Raw genomic sequence first — 21,342 nt, 5'->3', positions numbered from 1 at the left:
TAAAGCCTTGGAAATCAGCTAACGCAGGAGAATCTTATCACACTTGAAGCCATTCTGCTTCCCTACTTCACTGTCAACTTTCGTCTTGCCATTCATTAGCATTACTTTCGAAAAGTACCACTGCGCTAAACGCCATTAACATGCAAATAAGTTGCGGATTGAATCAAAAATTCCACGACAGAGCAGTACTCGTAGCGCTAGACCTATCAAAAGCTTTTGATACAGTCAACCACGGCATGTTATTGCAAGACTTGAAAGGATCCTCCAAGTCTCCAATGGAGGACCGCAAATTAAACCGCATTCAAATTAGCTTTTGTATGTACATTCAACCAATAAGATTGGAAAAATTAATCATTCCTAATTTACAACTGTATTCATTGAATCATTTTACAGCTCTGCTATATATGAATTGAAACTTAATGTATACTCTGCGCTCATTAAATCTGTTAGTAGTTGCGTTTATTTGAATATCAAATTACTCACATGTGATATGAATATACCAGGTTCACCACGTCCAAACGGTACACACGAATGATCTGTGCCTCCAATGATGCTGAATCCCAACGATCCCTGATTCTTCGGTAAAATAACTTCCTATAATTTGAATAAAAAATGTTTGATTGTACACAAGTATAGTTTAAATATTGTGTTGAAAAATTTAAAAGCTACATTAAAATAATAAAAATAATGTAATACATAAAAATAATGTACAAATTGAGGCAAAAACATGTTTCAAAGATTTAAAAGAAAATCAATGAATATCGTTTTTGATGAAGTGCGTGGTGAAAATTTTTGCTGATGGTTTAAAAAATATATTTAATTATTGAATTTTATTCGCGGTGTACGTTAAGACAGACACAAGGTAATCACAGTTGAGTGGCCAAATTTACATTTTTTAGCTACTTGATACAGTATATACATACATATATGCGCATCCTGCAATTAATTATATTACTTTAACATGAAGTTTAGTCTTAATTTCGACATAAATTGAATTTTCATATTTCAAAATTATACAAAATTTACTAAATTCTTTTAAAATGTCTTCTTTGATTTGTCTGCATAAAATTAAATCAGCTAGTGCAAGACGCCACCTTTAGCTTAGTAGCTAGTGCTACTTCTCGTATCTTCGCGAAACAACAACAAAATCAGTAACCGTGGTGTTAAGTGGATGAAAGTTAATAGACCACAAGATTAACACCTTAGATAAAACGAAACTGTGATTACCCCAATAAATGCAGATTTCTGTTGGTGAAAAGTGCTTTTATCTACTGGGCTACAGTATGCATATGATCCTTGAAAGTTTAGAACACGTAAGAGTTGACGCTCAAATTTTGATAAATTAAAAAATCTTGCTATTTGAGTTCCAAAAATATTGTCCTACTGCCAGCATTCTCTATCGCGCAAGTCACTGTTTCGATACGACATTTCTGAAGAAATGATCGAAATAAGGAAGATAGTATTTTTGTATCGCAAAAGCAACTAATTCGATGAAATGAAAAACATTTAATTAAAAAAAAAAAGTTCTCATAAATTATTGAAATAAAGGGAATTTTAAAACGCTACAGTTATCTATCGCCTTAATATCTGCTTGGAGGAAAAAAATCCGTTAAAGTAATTTTTTGTGAAATAAATTAATGTCGCCTTATTAACTACAAAATGGATCAATTAGTTACTTCTTGGCGATAAAGAATAAAATTACTGGCAAAGTTATTTATCTTTTCAATGTACAAAACCTTCCAAAGCTAGTATGGTTTTTTTTTTGTTTGCATGTAAGCTGTACGTATAATCAAATTTCTATCTTTGCATAAAAATTATATATTTTTATAATGTTACCTCTACTTCCCATAAAAGAGTATTAATGTGTAGGTACGATTGAATTATTAAAATAATTAAATATGTCCATACCATTACTAAAAAAACAAAAACACAACTCTTGATACGCGTTTTCAAACTTTCAACGACAGCAAGCGAGTATACTTATTAAAGCAAAAATGTAAAAATGTATGCATATGTGTATATAGATATGAATAGAAAATGTATATTTACAAGAGTTTTTAAAAGACTATGGCCAATGAACAATGGCTTAAATAACAAAAGGTGAAAAGCACATGCAAGCGATAGGTACTTAAAGTATTCAAAATAGATATATTCCCGATGAAGCGAAAATTTAACAATATACAGTTAATGGACAAATGCAACGAAAATGCTTATAACAATGAATTTTAACAATACAATGATGTAACTCTTAAAAAATGATCACTTATTTTCTATGCATGGTATAAGAAAATAATAGAATCGGTTATACGAAAATCTAACGAGCATAGTGGGTGATGCAATAGCTATTTCGACCAGGTTAAGTTCTATTTAGTGATTCGAACAACTTTGGAAAAACTTGTACCGATTCAAAGGTATGTTATAACTAAGCATTAAACCAGTTATGGACTTTACGATACAATCGTGCTTTTTTCAACACAATAATAACAACAATAATATTTATCGGGGTATGCCTCACTTCCAATTTATGGTGTGCTGCTTTTTGAATTTTCTTAAAAATAGGCGAACCTAAACGGAAAAAATCGGTAAGTTCTACCTTAGCAGAGGCCGTTCGGCATAAAGCATGTACAAAGGAAAATACAAATCGGTAGCGCCTCCTGCAATTCAGCTTCTTGGTAAATTGGGTATGCAGCTTCATCTCGAAGGGGGTATTAAATAAACCCCTTTCGATAATTTTCTATAATAATGGTGGGTTCGGAATTAGAATGTAGAAAACGTTTGATACGAATGTGCTTAGGAGACTTGGTAACTACGAGGCATTTGGTATATATACAAAGTACACTGTTGTTATTGTAGCGATAAGGACACTCCCCGAAGGCCTTTTTACTAACTACTATTTTACCAACATTTCAATGACGATATTAAAATAAATGAAAAAAAAAACTAAAATATTATAAACACAATATAAAGGTAGCGGCGATACCATATATGTGACCTGGAATTATGAAACGACCGACCCTATTGTGCGAAAACAAGTTTTCGAGAAAAACGCGTTTAAAGTTTTTGTTTAGCTTGACTCTGTGTAGCGGCCGGCCGTTGTGAACGAATTTTGTAATTAAAATTTAAGTAAATTCCCGATAAGCTACAAGCTTGAAACTTGGAATATAGTTCAGAACCCGATGACAATGCAATAACAAGAAAAAAATCTCCGAAAGGTGCCGCATGGGTCCAAATATTTCAAAAAATCGTATTTGTGGTCCGATTTGGCTTTAAATGCCATTTGTGAAGATAGAAAACTGCGGTTTGTTCCGTTGGAAAGAACGTTAAATTTCCTATAAGAATCACTCAAAAAGTGAACAACGGTATTTTCGCACAATAGGGTCGTTTCATGATTCCAGGTCACATATGTTGCTGTAGAAGTGATTCAACAACAACAACATACCATCTATGTACTCCACACCTTATAATTGTTTTGTCCCTGCTTTGCAGAATTCAAAGGCTTTCCAAAATTTTTCATCTGCTTTCAACAGCGATATATTCAGAAAATGTAAAGGTACAGTGAGGAAATTTGGGATGTATCTCTCATGTTAATCTATATAGCGTTTTATTTCCACTAGTTTGCAAAAATAAAAGCGGCTAATAATAATTGTCCTATTCACTAATTTAAAGGTACAGTGAGGAAATTTGGGATGTATCTCTCATGTTAATCTATATAGCGTTTTATTTCCACTAGTTTGCAAAAATAAAAGCGGCTAATAATAATTGTCCTATTCACTAACTAAGTTTTGACATCATTGATGAGATGACAATTTAATTGAGTTTAAATGGATTAGAGTGGCTGCCCAGCTTATGTCGTTAAAAACAATTTTAATATTCTTCTGTTATTCAGCAACAATAGATGACCAAAGGATCACTGAAAGCCGAAGTCATGTACATTTATCGATTCTTTACATAACGATGACGAATATCGCTGAAAAAAATTAGTGAATTCTACTACCAAATAGATGTTATGTAAATCTTCGCCACGACTGGAAACTGCAAAATGTTTTGCATAGAGGTTCAATTTAATTAGTATAACTTTAATTTTAGTTTTGGGCGAATTCAACCGGGACCAAATTTTATCCACGATACTTCTATTATTTTATAAAAAAGAAGTGGGCGTTAAGCGAAAACGGCATAAAGCATGAAGGTCCCGTCAATTAGTAAGAATAATTAATATAAATCTATCCAGAGACATATTATGCCCAGTTATTGTTATTTAAAAAGGGCATATTTAATTAAAATTAGCCTGTTCTCACGATACCACGGAAAAAGAAACATTAAACGCAGTCGCAAATGGGATTCTTGTAACGATATACAAATATCACGTCACACTAATTAATATTATGTATATATATTGATAGAAAATATTTACACACATATCTAACAAACTTTTATTTAACTCTTCTGCACAAGGAAGAGACAAGAAAGTTGTGAACAAGGGAAGCTTCTTGAATGTAAATATTCCAGACTGTAACACGTTGAAAAAACTGGAGCGACACTGAGGCGACGATGCAGCATTCGTGTGACGACAGGCGCAGGAACAGTAAACAGTTTTGAACAAGTAAGAACGGGACTGTCTTCGGCTGTGCCGAAGACTTCATACCTTTCATGAATGGGGCTGAACAATAATCTTATCCCGTTCGTAATCTCCGAATAATCGGATGTATAAGATAAGAAATATATAGTGAACAGATCTACATACCTTAACGATTTTTAAGATAAATATAAAATAAAAAACGGGTAGGTACTTTGTGTGAGGATGCAAAGTTTCAGGTTTTTTGTGGTCTGCGTGTAAAAACTATGACTACGAATCACGTATTTCAAAAATATATGACGAAAACGTAACTATTTGATGAAATTTGATGAATTTTGAAGATTCTAGCCGTAAAAAAGGGGTCAAAATGACAGTTTATATGAAGTATATAATATATATACGACCGATCTCTATGATTTTTTCAGACAACAATATATGCTATATACGTAAGCATTTTGTGAAATTTGAAGCTTCTAACTGTTAAAACGGGGCAGAAATTGCGCAAAGTTTCTTATCTGAACAATCGGTTGTATGAGATATATATTATGTGTACCACCGATCTCAATGATTTTTTAAACATCAATATATGCTGTACACGTAAGCAGTTGGTGAAATTTGAAGCTTCTAGCTGTTAAAATGGGGCCGAAATCGTAAAAAAAATATATATATACTATATATATATACTATATATACCATCATATATATATTATATATATCACCGATCTCTATGATTTTTTGACACAACAATACATACTATATACGTAAGCAATCGGTGAAATTTGAAGCTTATAACTGTTAAAATGGGGAAGAAATTGCGCAAAGTTTCTTATCTGAACAATCGGTTGTATGGGATATATACTATATATACCACCGGTATCTATGATTTTCTCAGACAACAATATATGCTATACACGTAAGCATTTGGTGAAATTTGAACATATCTAAACGATTTTTAAGATAAATATAAAATAAACAAGTAAGAACGGGACTGTCTTCGGCTGTGCCGAAGACTTCATACCTTTCATGAATGGGGCTGAACAATAATCTTATCCCGTTCGTAATCTCCGAATAATCGGATGTATAAGATAAGAAATATATAGTGAACAGATCTACATACCTTAACGATTTTTAAGATAAATATAAAATAAAAAACGGGTAGGTACTTTGTGTGAGGATGCAAAGTTTCAGGTTTTTTGTGGTCTGCGTGTAAAAACTATGACTACGAATCACGTATTTCAAAAATATATGACGAAAACGTAACTATTTGATGAAATTTGATGAATTTTGAAGATTCTAGCCGTAAAAAAGGGGTCAAAATGACAGTTTATATGAAGTATATAATATATATACGACCGATCTCTATGATTTTTTCAGACAACAATATATGCTATATACGTAAGCATTTTGTGAAATTTGAAGCTTCTAACTGTTAAAACGGGGCAGAAATTGCGCAAAGTTTCTTATCTGAACAATCGGTTGTATGAGATATATATTATGTGTACCACCGATCTCAATGATTTTTTAAACATCAATATATGCTGTACACGTAAGCAGTTGGTGAAATTTGAAGCTTCTAGCTGTTAAAATGGGGCCGAAATCGTAAAAAAAATATATATATACTATATATATATACTATATATACCATCATATATATATTATATATATCACCGATCTCTATGATTTTTTGACACAACAATACATACTATATACGTAAGCAATCGGTGAAATTTGAAGCTTATAACTGTTAAAATGGGGAAGAAATTGCGCAAAGTTTCTTATCTGAACAATCGGTTGTATGGGATATATACTATATATACCACCGGTATCTATGATTTTCTCAGACAACAATATATGCTATACACGTAAGCATTTGGTGAAATTTGAACATATCTAAACGATTTTTAAGATAAATATAAAATAAAAAATAGGTAGGTATTCTGTGTGAGGATGCAAAGCTTCACGTTTTTTGTGGTCTGCATGTAAAAACTATGGCTACGAATCACGTATTTCAAAAATATATGACGTAAACGTAACTTTTTGATGAAATTTGATGAATCTTGAAGCTTCTAGCCGTAAAAAAGGGGTCAATATGACAGTTTATATGAAGTATATAATATATATACCACCGATCTCTATGATTTTTTCAGACAACAATATATGCTATATACGAAAGCATTTTGTGAAATTTGAAGCTTCTAACTGTTAAAACGGGGCAGAAATTGCGCAAAGTTTCTTATCTGAACAATCGGTTGTATGAGATATATACTATGTATATCACCGATCTCAATGATTTTTTCAGACATCAATATATGCTATACACGTAAGCAGTTGGTGAAATTTGAAGCTTCTAGCTGTTGAAATGGGGTAGAAATTGCGAAAAGTTTCTTATCTGAACAATCGGTTGTATGAGATATATACTATATATAGAACCGATCTCTATGATTTTTTCAGACAACAATATATGCTATATACGTAAGCAATCAGTGAAATTTGAAGCTTATAGCTGTTAAAATGGGGTAGAAATTGCGAAAAGTTTCTTATCTGAACAATCGGTTGTATGAGATATATACTATATATACAACCGATCTCTATGATTTTTTCAGACAACAATATATGCTATATACGTAAGCAATCGGTGAAATTTGAAGCTTATAGCTGTTAAAATGGGGTAGAAATTGCGAAAAGTTTCTTATCTGAACAATCGGTTGTATGAGATATATACTATATATACAACCGATCTCTATGATTTTTTCAGACAACAATATATGCTATATAAGTAAATATTCGGTGAAATTTGAAGCTTCTAGCTGTTAAAATGGGGCTAAAATTTGCGAAAATATATATATATATACTATATATATATACTATATATACCACCATATATATACTATATATACCACCGATCTTTATGATTTTTTCAGACAACAATATATGCTATATACGTAAGCATTCGCTGAAATTTGAAGCCTCTAGCTCTTAAAATAGGGCAGTAATTACGAAAAATTCCTTATCTGAACAATCGGTTGTGGGGGATATATACTATATATACGACCGATCTCATAAATTTTTTCAGGCAACAATATGTTCAATATACGAAAGTATATGGTGAAGTTTGATATTACAAAAATCCTCTTTTTCTGAAAAATCGGTTGTATGGAGGATATATGCTATAGTGGTCCGATCCGGTCGGTTCCGACAAATGTCTAATCGGACACCCAAATACACCTGCTCACCAAATTTTATCAAGATATCTCAAAAATTGAGGGACTAGTTTGCATACAAACAGACAGACGGACAGACGGACAGACGGACAGACGGACATGGCTAAAACAACTCAGCTCTTCAACCTGATTATTTCGGTATACTTAATGGTGGGTCTATCTATTTTCCTTTAAGGACTTACAATTTTCGGTTTCGTGACGAAATTAATATACCATTTCATTTTCATGAAAGGTATAAAAACGGGTAGGTACTTTGTGTGAGGATGCAAAGTTTCAGGTTTTTTGTGGTCTGCGTGTAAAAACTATGACTACGAATCACGTATTTCAAAAATATATGACGAAAACGTAACTATTTGATGAAATTTGATGAATTTTGAAGATTCTAGCCGTAAAAAAGGGGTCAAAATGACAGTTTATATGAAGTATATAATATATATACGACCGATCTCTATGATTTTTTCAGACAACAATATATGCTATATACGTAAGCATTTTGTGAAATTTGAAGCTTCTAACTGTTAAAACGGGGCAGAAATTGCGCAAAGTTTCTTATCTGAACAATCGGTTGTATGAGATATATACTATGTATATCACCGATCTCAATGATTTTTTCAGACATCAATATATGCTATACACGTAAGCAGTTGGTGAAATTTGAAGCTTCTAGCTGTTGAAATGGGGTAGAAATTGCGAAAAGTTTCTTATCTGAACAATCGGTTGTATGAGATATATACTATATATAGAACCGATCTCTATGATTTTTTCAGACAACAATATATGCTATATACGTAAGCAATCAGTGAAATTTGAAGCTTATAGCTGTTAAAATGGGGTAGAAATTGCGAAGTTTCTTATCTGAACAATCGGTTGTATGAGATATATACTATATATACAACCGATCTCTATGATTTTTTCAGACAACAATATATGCTATATACGTAAGCAATCGGTGAAATTTGAAGCTTATAGCTGTTAAAATGGGGTAGAAATTGCGAAAAGTTTCTTATCTGAACAATCGGTTGTATGAGATATATACTATATATACAACCGATCTCTATGATTTTTTCAGACAACAATATATGCTATATAAGTAAATATTCGGTGAAATTTGAAGCTTCTAGCTGTTAAAATGGGGCTAAAATTTGCGAAAATATATATATATATACTATATATATATACTATATATACCACCATATATATACTATATATACCACCGATCTTTATGATTTTTTCAGACAACAATATATGCTATATACGTAAGCATTCGCTGAAATTTGAAGCCTCTAGCTCTTAAAATAGGGCAGTAATTACGAAAAGTTCCTTATCTGAACAATCGGTTGTGGGGGATATATACTATATATACGACCGATCTCATAAATTTTTTCAGGCAACAATATGTTCAATATACGAAAGTATATGGTGAAGTTTGAAGCTTCAATCTGTTAAATTGGGTAAGATATTACAAAAATCCTCTTTTTCTGAAAAATCGGTTGTATGGAGGATATATGCTATAGTGGTCCGATCCGGTCGGTTCCGACAAATGTCTAATCGGACACCCAAATACACCTGCTCACCAAATTTTATCAAGATATCTCAAAAATTGAGGGACTAGTTTGCATACAAACAGACAGACGGACAGACGGACAGACGGACAGACGGACATGGCTAAAACAACTCAGCTCTTCAACCTGATTATTTCGGTATACTTAATGGTGGGTCTATCTATTTTCCTTTAAGGACTTACAATTTTCGGTTTCGTGACGAAATTAATATACCATTTCATTTTCATGAAAGGTATAAAAAAGGTGCCTTGACTGATTGCAAATTTGCACTGTAACAAAACACACCCACAAATATATCACTACGCATGTATTTGTCAAATAAATTTATATTGGTCTGCTACCAATGTGTGCTAAAGGCCATTCATAAAAAAATGAAACTTGTTCATGGGTCGGCAACTTCTAACGAGAAGAACTAACCTCTTATGTCTATTAGAATCCTCCATAATACTGCACGCGTCCAGGGGCACTCCCCAAGGAGGTTGACTGACTCCTCTACTGTGGAACTGTGGAACCTAATGGTGAACACCTGATTATATTATTGAAGTTGGAAAGAATCGGTTGCCAAGTGATCGCAAACGCCAATGACATCGCTGTAACCACAATCAGAAAACATCTTAAAACTCTAGCAGATCTACTACAGACCGAATAAATTCTCGTAATTTTTATGGCGGATCGCCCCTCGGCAATGATTTAGCAAACACTCCAGAGAGTATTTCCTTCATGAAAAGCTTCTCAGTGAAAACTCATCTGCCTTGCAGGTACCGTTCAGAGTCGGCGTAAATATGTAGGTCTCGTCTCGCCGATTTGTAGGTATAATTAAAAGGAGCACGACGCAAATTGGAAGAGTATCGCGGCCTAAAATCTCTTCGGAGGTTATCGTACCTTGTATTTATTTACTATTTTTTATGTTATTTTAGACCGTAAATTGAATTACAACAACATGTTGAGGATAGATCCAGAATGGTCACCAAGGTCCTCTACGCCTCCAAATCAGCCGTGGGAAAATTGTGGGGCTTATATCTTATAGGGTGCAGCGGTTATCCGCAATGCTTATATCAGGGACACTACCCACCCCACCCACAAAGCCTCTAGAGGTTACGCTCAATCTTCATCCAATAGACCTGCATGTTAAGCTCCAGGCTATTTGTAATGCAGTAAGACTGAATGCAGTCCTACTTTGGAGCGACATTAGATTCGGGCATACCATCCTGGGAACCATCCCGGAAAACTTTCATCTTGATTATGCTACATCGACCTTTCCTATAGACAACAAATTCCCCTTCAAAATCCCACAGCAACACGAATGGCACGATGTGTCCAAACTATACCCAGAATCCACACCAGAATTCACTGAATGACAATGTGGCAGAGGTATCTACTCAAAAGATATTTCTGTCTTTTAAGTATTATGCTGCCGAGCAACTGCAGCGTATTTCAGGCAGCACTAACAGCCATAAAGGACGTTGCCTGACCAAGCGGCTAGAATATAAGAATTTCACGTCCGCTGCAATTTACTCTTGCAGTTAAGCAGCGATAAAAGCTTTCAAGGCAGGCGCACTTCCTCAAAGGTTGCAATAGAATACAGACTGTCGCTAAATGAACAAGACTTTCGGTGCACCACAATGGTGACGTGAGTCCCGGGTCACGGTGGTGTACTTGGAATTGTGTTGCTGATGAAACAGCTAGGAAATGCAGTGAACAACTGAGGTAATTCAGTTAAAGCACATCGCTCCTCCTCTCGCCACGTGCAAACACTCTCATGTGCACATTTACCCAGAAAGCCAATATCATATGTGCACTAGAACCCACCTGTGAGGTGCCTCGCATAAATGAAAACCGAGCTAGGTTCCATATCAAGATCAATCGTCTGTCCTTATGTCCACTGATCGGGATATTATTGGGACACTGTCTGATGGGAGTACACGGTGAACAAATGGGAGTCCCAACGAATGAGTTCTGTGGAAGCCGTACCGACGACAAAGAGGTAAAAAGTGTTGAACATTTCCTCTACAAATGTCCGGATCTAGCCAGACGATGCATAGTATGTCTAAACAAGCACTTCTTGGCTCTTTGGGGGAGCTTGGAATAGGAGAAATTGAAGGTATCCTGTGCTCCATTGGCCGTACAAGTTGGTTCAACTTTTTACATTTGTTAAGAAGGAATTACGTAAGTAGGAAAACTTACAACAAGGGCGGTTCCAACGAGCTTTTCAGCTCTGGATCATGATCAAATCTCACTGGCAGCACTCAACTCATGTGTACACAGAGCAGGGTGTCTGTTATTCACACACGTCTTTACAGAATCGCCTCATACAATTTAAGTTTGAATTTCAAAACGAATTATCACCATTCCACAAAAGCGATATATTATCCATATTAAGTTATATGGAATTTTGCACTTAAAAAAACAAAAAAAAAAAAATAGAATGCTTATACTTAACAACCCTGGTCAGCAGTTAAAGCTCGTCGAAAAATGTGGGGAGAGGTATCAAGTGTCACGTTTTGAACTTAATAACAGTCGTCCGTAGGCTGATACTAAAAATTGTACTTCTAGAAGGAGCTATGTATGTGCAAACCACCATATTTTTAAGGGTCTTTTATTTTTCATATCTTATTGCGCTTACGCACCCATGCTTATGTAAAAGGGTTCTGTGCAGATAAACTATGGATCGGGCGCCGATTTTGCATAGGCTCGCGGTTCTTTTCTGATTTTTTGTGAATATTTTTCGACATAAAATAAGACCCATCGGAACTAAAAAATAAATTGCATCTTGCACGATCCAAAGACGTTTACACTGAAAGAAAAAGACTGGTAAAATCAACCGAAATACGGGTCAATTCAACCGAAATTTCTGTCAGATGTTGAATCAACTGCGCACAAATCGTTGATTCGTAATTGACCGTTTTAGTAGTCAAATGAACAAAAACAGTTGTTGCGACAGCTTTGTACGAAAGTACCTATGTTGCCATATACATACATACATAAATATGTGAATAAATAAGTACGCATGCTTGCTACATATACGTCACGCATCGGCAAATTGGAAATGCAGGTGTGTTAGTGAGAGCGCGATAATCGCGCACATCACTTGATGCATCGGTTTGCTTAGTTCATTCGCTTATTAGTAAGCAACAAGACAAGATCGTTTGTTATTATATTTTTAATGCCCACAATGGGAAGGAAAAGGTTTATACAATTAAATACATTGTATTTGCGTAAAAGGGTTGGTCAACATTAAATATTTTTCGCTTGCGCGCATTGAAAAAATTAACAAACGATCTTTGCTTGTTGCTTGCTAATAACAGTCGTCAACATTGCGAGCGACGGACACAATCGATGTTGCTGCGCCAAATGCTCAGTGACTACTAAACTAAAGAGAATAAGAATACGTGTGAATTGAGTGTGCACAATTGTGCCACTAAATGCCGATGCCTGATATACATACATATGTACGTACTTACTAACCGAACTTCAATTGGGTGTACATCAAATATGCTGGCACACATTAAACATTATACACTTTATTATTTGGTTTTATTAAACGAACTTTAACCAAATTTTATATTTTACAATTTATTTAATTTATAGTTTTGAACTTCGCTTTGCAAATAGAAATGAAAATAGTAGTCATAAAACTGATTCTCAAATCTTTCAGTTGCAGCTCAGCTCATTCTCAATTTCTTCTCTCCTATGTAGTTGCCACACTTGATTGTTTCGAACAAAATTTGTAGTATAACTGTTTGGCATAAAATTTTAAATAGAGAACTTGTAAGTTATAGAAAAGTAAACAATCAAATCGCTAGAAGGTAATTCACCACTGGAGTAACTTTACACGTAATTCAGCAAGTTTAATTTTCGTAGCACTTTAAGTTGAAACGATTCCAAAACAACTCAAACTTTTATGTTGTCGGAAACATCAACATTAAAAAAGGATGTTTTTTATTATCCTATTAGATTCGCTCGCGTGAGTGAAAATTCGTAAAACTTGAACAAAATGTTACTAACTTTGGAAAAATCCTGTTCGTTCAAACAAAACTTTTGCAACAAGAGGGCGCAATTTTGCATTTCGCTTGGAGGAGAAGTTGCAAAATTGTACCCTATAAATAGGTGTCCCGGTATCTCATAATTTTTTGCACAGTAAATTCAAAAAAGGGTTTTTCGATTTGTATTGATAACTTGAAAAACTAGTTTTTTGTTGTTTTCCCATTTTGTGTGTTTTTTCGATTTGGTGGTTTTCTTATTTTGGTTTTTTTTAACAAGTGGCACCATCGTCGTAAGTACAAAGTAGAGAGCGCAGTGAGCGTAAAATTATCTTTGAAATTTGCTCATGTATTGACTGTTGATCGCTGTTGAAATGACCAGTGAGATCAGCTGTGTTAACAGAAAAATCAGTTTGATTGATTAGGAATCTGTCAATTTTACAGAATTTTGTTAACTTAAGAGCGACAATTTCTCTTCTGTTGAAATGACTAAACTAAAACTGTTCGCTTGACAAAGAACTCGGTCGAATTAAACATAATTGATCAATTTCACCGAATCTCCGTTAAGTCAAGAACAACAGAACCGATTTGTTGATTTTACTAGCACCATTCCTTTCAGCGTACATACATTCACATAAGGCTCTTCCATTATAATTTAATTTTCTTTATTGTGAAAAAGTTGGAAGACCGGCTCGAAGTTGATAACAAGATTATTTAAAAGTTCATAATCGTAGATGCAAAAACTTTTCAAAATGTTGCCCTGCTTGTACAAACATCAAGTGATGTTACGATGAGTTTGTCATACTTTTTTCCTAATTTAAACAAATCTCAAGATCTTTGAAAGTACGTACAGCTCACATTTTTTTTGATACTGAAGGCACTATACTTAAATCTGAACTTCTTTTTATGAAGCGGGAAATTGTACAGATTCAACTATACCAAGTCCACTGATTTTAATGGTACTAATAATTTTTTTTGCGTATAATAATGTTATCATTACTTTGATAGTTTTGTTTAAGATTATAGAGGTTTTGAGCAAGAACGTCGGGACCGTAACAATGGAAACTCCTATTTGCAATAATTAAAATAAGTAAGTGAAAATTAACAAGTAAGGAAGGCTAAGTTCGGGTGTAACCGAACATTACATACTCAGTTGAGAGCTATGGAGACAAAATAAGGGAAAATCACCATGTAGGAAAATGAACCTCGGGTAACCCTGGAATGTGTTTGTATGACATGCGTATCAAATGAAAGGTATTAAAGAGTATTTTAAGAGGGAGTGGGCCATAGTTTTATAGGTGAACACCTTTTCGAGATATCGCCATAAAGGTGGACCAGGGCTGATTCTAGAATTTGTTTGTACGATATGGGTATCAAATGAAAGGTGTTAATGAGTATTTTAAAAGGGAGTGGGGCTTAGTTCTATAGGTGGACGCCTTTTCGAAATATCGCCATAAGGTGGACCAGGGGTGACTCTGGAATTTATTTGTACGATATGGGTATCAAATGAAAGGTGTTAATAAGTATTTTAAAAGGGAGTGGGCCTTAGTTCTATAGGTGGAGGCATTTTCGGGATATCGTTATAAAGGTGGACCATGCGTTTGTACAATAAGGGTATCAAACGAAAGGTGTTAATGAGTATTTTAAAAGGGAGTGGGCCTTAGTTCTATAGGTGAACGGCTTTTCGCGATATCGTTATAAAGGTGGACCAGGGGTGACTCTAGAATTAGTTTGTACGATATGGGTACCAAATAAAAGGTGTTAATGAGTATTTTAAAAGGGAGTGGGCCTTAGTTCTATGGGTGGACGCCTTTTCGAGATATTGCCATAAAGGTGGACCAGGGGTGACTCTAGAATTAGTTTGTACGATATGGGTATCAAATGAAAGGTGTTAATGAGTATTTTAAAAGTGGGTGGGCCTTAGTTCTATAGGTGGACGCCTTTTCGAGATATCGCCATAAAGGTGGACCAGGGGTGACTTTAGAATTTTTTTACGATATGGGTACCAAATAAAAGGTGTTAATGAGTATTTTAAAAGGGAGTGGGCCTTAGTTCTATGGGTTGACGCCTTTTCGAGATATTGCCATAAAGGTGGACCAGGGGTGACTCTAGAATTTGTTTGTACGATATGGGTATCAAATCAAAGGTGTTAATGAGTATTTTAAAAGGGAGTGGGCCTTAGTTCTATAGGTGAACGGCTTTTCGGGATATCGTTATAAAGGTGGACCAGGGGTGACTCTAGAATTAGTTTGTACGATATGGGTACCAAATAAAAGGTGTTAATGAGTATTTTAAAAGGGAGTGGGCCTTAGTTCTATGGGTGGACGCCTTTTCGAGATATTGCCATAAAGGTGGACCAGGGGTGACTCTAGAATTAGTTTGTACGATATGGGTACCAAATAAAAGGTGTTAATGAGTATTTTAAAAGGGAGTGGGCCTTAGTTCTATAGGTGGACGCCTTTTCGATATATCGCCATAAAGGTGGACCAGGGGTGGCTCTATAATGTGTTTGTACAATATGGGTGTCAAATTAAAGGTATTAATAAGAATTTTAAAAGGGAGTGGTGGTAGTTGTATATGTGAAGGCGTTTTCGAGATATCGACCAAAATGTGGACCAGGGTGACCCAGAACATCATCTGTCGGGTACCGCTAATTTATTTATATATGTAATACCACGAACAGTATTCCTGCCATGATTCCAAGGGCTTTTGATTTCGCCCCGCAGAACTTTTTCATTTTCTTTTACTTAATATGGTAGGTGTCACACCTATTTTACAAAGTTGTTTTCTAAAGTTATATTTTGCGTCAATAAACCAATCCAAAAACCATGTTTCAACCCTTTTTTCGTATTTGGTATAGAATTATGGCACTTTTTCCATTTTTCGTATTTCGATATCGAAAAAGTGGGCGTGGTCATAGTCAGATTTCGGCCATTTGTTAAGCCAATAGAAAGTGAGTTCAGATAATTATGTGAACTGAGTTTAGTAAAGATACATCGATTTTTGCTCAAGTTATCGTGTTAATGGCCGAGCGGAAGGACAGACGGTCGACTGTGTATAAAAACTGGGCATGGCTTCAACCGATTTCGCCCTTATTCACAGAAAACAGTTATCGTCCTAGAATCTAAGCCGGTACCAAATTTCACAAGGACTGGTAAATTTTTGTTCGACTTATGGCATTAAATGTATCCTAGACAAATCAAATGAAAAAGGGCGGAGCCACGCCCATTTTTAAATTTTCTTTTATTTTTGTATTTTGTTGCACCATATCATTAATGGAGTTGAATGTTGACATAATTTACTTATATACTGTAAAGATATTAAATTTTTTGTAAAAATTTCACTTTAAAAAAAATTTTTTTTTTAAGTGGTCGTTCTCCGATTTTGCTAATTTTTGTTAAGCATACATATAGTAATAGGAGTAACGTTCCTGCCAAGTTTCATCATGATATCTCCAACAACTGCCAAATTACAGCTTGCAAAACTTCTAAATTACCTTCTTTTAAAAGTGGGCGGTGCCACGCCCATTGTCCAAAATTTTACTTATTTTCTATTCTGCGTCATAAGTTCAACGTACCTACCAAGTTTCATCGCTTTATCCCTCTTTGGTAATGACATATCGCAATTTTTCGATTTTTCGAAATTTTTCGATTTTGTTGAATGAAAGCTTTTTTTTTTTGTAATAAAACAGAGCTTAGAGAGAAAAAAAATCTGCAAAAAAATAAAAAGTCGTCGAGATCCTTCCTCCCAAAGTACAAATTGCTCAAAATTCGTTCTTGAGATATATATGATTAAGTGGACCCAATTTTATTTTTTTTTTTGAAAAAGCGGTTATTCGTAAATATCTCAAAAAAGTTACCATAGAATTAAAAATAACCTTGATTTTCAGAATCAGGGGGTGATTTTACATAGGAATTTCATAATGGCGTCTCTGGTGCACAAAAAAAGTTGGAATTTGTGATCAAGTGTTATTAATCGTTTTGATATCTCACAATTGTCGACTATCGGTTCACACTGCCGATAAGAAGAATTTATTCAAAAAACCCCAATCTCGGCATTGTATTGTAGAACTTCTCATATCAGAACTTATTACCCTATTTCTGCTGAAAATATGTGTTGGCTACATTTACTAAGACCAAATTATTCTACAATAACGTAAAGCTACTTACATACATAGGTGATGTCTGAAACTCAACAAAACAAAATAAACTACTTAAGTGAGTCTTTTTTCATTTCAGCAGATGGTATGTATAACACAACAACGTAATAGTTCCGAAAAGATTCCGAAGTAAACCTTGTAGACTTCTGCCCGTCACTATATATATATTATCATGGGACGGAATCATGGTTAATTAATTTTTGTGTTTTTTATTACATAGTGTAGTATGTTTTCCATACTTTTTCATGAACATTGGATGATTGACGAAAGAAAAAATACGCATTGAATATTTCTTCATTTTTCTCGAAAAGCCCAGTTTTGCTATTTTTTATTCGCTGAAAAGGAAACTTACTCTTTTATTATGGAACGACAGCACCGCAAATGTGGTACACTGGAGAAACTTTAGTTTTATTTTATTTTAGTACCAATTTTTATTCTACATTTTTAGTTGTACTAAATATATTTATAGAAACGTAGTTAAACGCACTTGCTGCTGAATTAAATACTAAACCAAAAACCATTGAAACAATTTGTGAATGAATCTTGGTTATTCTAAGTGATTTTATGGTGTGTGCATCAAAATCCAGTTAAAGAGCATCCAATATCGAAATTTCCCATTTTAATAAATAATATTATATACAAAACTAAATTATATAAATAATTTGGAAATCCACATACTTATAGAATGAAATAAAGGTAGGATGAATGGAAAAGTGCAATCAAACAATTAAAAAATACGATAAAAGTTTTAAGCATTTAGCGATTGTGGTGACTTCAAAATGGACTTGCTTTTTTATTTTGTTCTGTTTTGTTGTACTTTTGTACTTCAGTTGTAAATCGTTTTTGTTGTACGTTTAGTGCTGATATGTGAAAAGTATTTTGTGTTTGCTTAATTTTTTTTTTTGTACTTTTTGCTATTTTTTTATAATCACCTCACTGATCAGTGGTTCCGCTAAATGGTTATCGGTGACTCGTGTCATTACCGTTTCCGTAAATGTGGATTTTGTAATCGTTTCGGTAATGCGACCCAACTCTGTGGGCGCTGCCGGGAACATTGGCAAATCTGGGACAGCTTTATTCACCGTAACAGTGACTGAGGGTCCAACACCCACCTCGTTGCCACACGCTACATTCACTTGATGTTGACTGCCACCGCTTAAGAAATGCGCCGGTATCATCGCTTGAAAATCTTCACTTGTCAGAGGGCGGATCGGCGGCACCTACAATGGTCGCAAAGTGGTTCCCCGCATCAAATGCATTTTTATTAAAAAAAAAACATTTTTTTTTTCAATTTGTTGAATTGATTGATTGGTTTGCATTTTGGTTAAATAGTTTCAAATTTGGTTTTTTGGTATTAAATTAAAAGAAAGAAAAAAGAAAATAATTCTGGTTTAGGTTTTCAGGTTATAAATTCTACTTAAACTACTTAGTTTTTAGTACCGATTTATTTAAGCAAATTTTCAACCGGATGATAAAATAATTAAGATGCCTATACACATTTACATATTTATATACAGCCCAATTCTAAACGAAAATTCCGTGCGAGTTTTCTCCCTTCTCCCATTCCTCGTATTCTAAATAAAAATTCCTTGTGAGTTTTTTCACTTCTCCCTTTCCTCCTATTCTGAACAATGTTCGAAAAAGCGGAAACCGGTTATGGGAGAAAAGTAGGTATTATGGATGTGAGGGAGAGGGATTTTCTCTGCCATTTCATAGGAGTTTTTTCACTTGTTAAATTAAAGGGAATGCATCAAAATAGTTAAAGGAAATTGGTTATTTTAAGGAAGAACACTTATTTGTACAAATTTGTGCTAAAAGATGTATTTATATTCTACCACAATATTCTCACTGTTAATACAACAACAACTACAACCACAATATTCTTTATTTTAAGTCGAAAAGTATATCATAAGCAACGGTAGAGCTCTTGGTATACAAATTTGATGCAGCCATCCAGAAATTGCGCAAGGATTTTTTAATAAGGCTTCAATAGATTTTGGCATATGGCGAAAAGGGAACTCAACTCGACTTGGCCGCCAGAAAATTGCTTTGCAGAATGAATGCAGGCAACTCCGATGGATTTGTGTTATCCCGCCGGTCTTCTTTTTATGTTCCGCTGTTGATGTTGCTGTGGCACCAATTCATTACTCATTTCAGTGAATACCACATGAAATGCAATAAATACTGTGCAATGTTTATATTTTATTTCTTAATTTCCAACAAATTTGCAAACAATAATTAAACTTTTCAATTTTTTAAACAAAATAAGAAATGTGCAACGAAATTTCAATTGACAAAACAGCTGACTTCGAAAATTCGAAATTCCTATTCCACAATTATTGTTCTCCCTAGGAGAACAGAATTGGAGGAATTTTTCCGCGGGAATAAAAAAATCCGCGAGAACAAAATTCCGCGAGAATATTTAGAATTGGTCTGATTATAAAATTAACTTGATGATGGCATCGACGTCTATTACAGACTGTGTAATAATAATTAGAAACTCTATTAACAGCAATAACTATCAAAAACCTAAAAATTAAGCATTTCCGGCCAACGATACAAAAATAAATAAATAAGAATGCAAAGCATATACATAATTATGTAAAGGAATTAATATATATTTCTATGTATACAATTGGATGCAGGAGTTTACACGGGGCTCTGCATGAAAAATATGTATTTATGCAATATATTTTTACTTATAAACTCATCCAATTCACATTTATCTATGTATTCATGCAAAATACGAAACACAAACACAATATTGTGGTTAAATGAAAATTAAATTACTTGTATATTTACCGTAGATTAGCACACAATGTAGTAAATAAATATTTTTAACAATATGTGTATAATATACATATATCCGTATTAATGGCGTAAATATTTTTAGAAAATATCATCAAAAATTGTTAACCGTGTATTGGAAAAAAAATCCAAATCCGCGTGGGCCAATGCAATGTGAATATCATAATTTGCACAGATTAAATTGCTTACCTCACTTAGCATAAAACTTAAAACACCGGAGCTGTATTCCAAACATTTACATTCAATTTTTATTATTAAATTGTTTAAGATATTTGATATATATTAGTGATAAACATTACGATTTGCGTGGTCGCAAGCCAACCAATAAAACTTCCTAATGTTGTATATGTATGTGTGTATTGTAGTAGCTCTTTCTCAACTTTACAAATATGATGTTCCAATATAAAGTTTGGCGGCCACCGTGTTGTGATTGTAGCGTGCTCCGCCTACCACACCGTATGCCCTGGGTTCACACCCCGGGCAAAGCAACATCAAAATTTTAGAAATAAGGTTTTTCAATTAGAAGACAATTTTTCTAAGCGGGGTCGCCTCTCGGCAGTGTCTGGCAAGCGCTCCGAATGTATTTCTGCCATGAAAAGCTCTCAGTGAAAACTCATCTGCCTTGCCGTTCGGTCCCGTCCGGCCAATTTATAGGGGAAATCAAGAGGAGCACGACGCAAATTGGAGGAGAAGCTCGGCCTTAGATCTCTTCGGAGGTTATCGCGCCTTACATTTATTTTATAATATAAAGTTTGATAGGTTATTAAAATCCGGGTTTATAAGGAAGGTAAGAGTCATTTGTGCCACTGCCATTTTCCCTTTTTCAGGGACTGAAACTGTTATTCCTTTTATAATATATGTAAGTCCTTGCAAAACTATTAATTTTGGACTTTAAATATATTTGGATCAAGATAAAAATTATTTTGGGATTTTTATTTTTTGGGTCCGATAGAACTAGTTAAACTCGGACTTTTAAAAATAAAAGTCCGGAAATAAAAGTTAAATCCGGACTTTTATTTTTTAAGGCCAAGATAAAAGT

The 21,342-nt window shown here is 34.2% G+C and overlaps 1 protein-coding gene across 21 annotated transcripts in view; it reads right to left on the bottom strand.

Annotated features, from left to right (window-relative positions):
• Positions 1-21,342, bottom strand: part of scrib (scribble) — a 696,032-nt gene that overhangs the window by 237,470 nt on the left and 437,220 nt on the right. For 20 of the 21 annotated variants that reach the window (XM_067760306.1, XM_067760307.1, XM_067760302.1 and 17 more), the window contains 2 exons: positions 18,428-18,715; positions 484-594 (listed from right to left, as the gene is read on the bottom strand). In XM_067760306.1, coding sequence (XP_067616407.1) covers positions 484-594; positions 18,428-18,715 — 399 coding nt within the window. The remainder of the gene's footprint in view (positions 1-483; positions 595-18,427; positions 18,716-21,342) is intronic. The other variant, XM_067760308.1, reaches the window with a different exon arrangement.

Source organism: Eurosta solidaginis, chromosome 1, assembly GCF_040869045.1.
Source record: "Eurosta solidaginis isolate ZX-2024a chromosome 1, ASM4086904v1, whole genome shotgun sequence".
In the NCBI taxonomy this organism is placed as follows: Eukaryota; Metazoa; Arthropoda; class Insecta; order Diptera; family Tephritidae; genus Eurosta; species Eurosta solidaginis.
The sequence above is the reverse complement of the archived record's forward strand: the minus strand, read 5'-3'. Positions and strand labels throughout refer to the sequence as shown.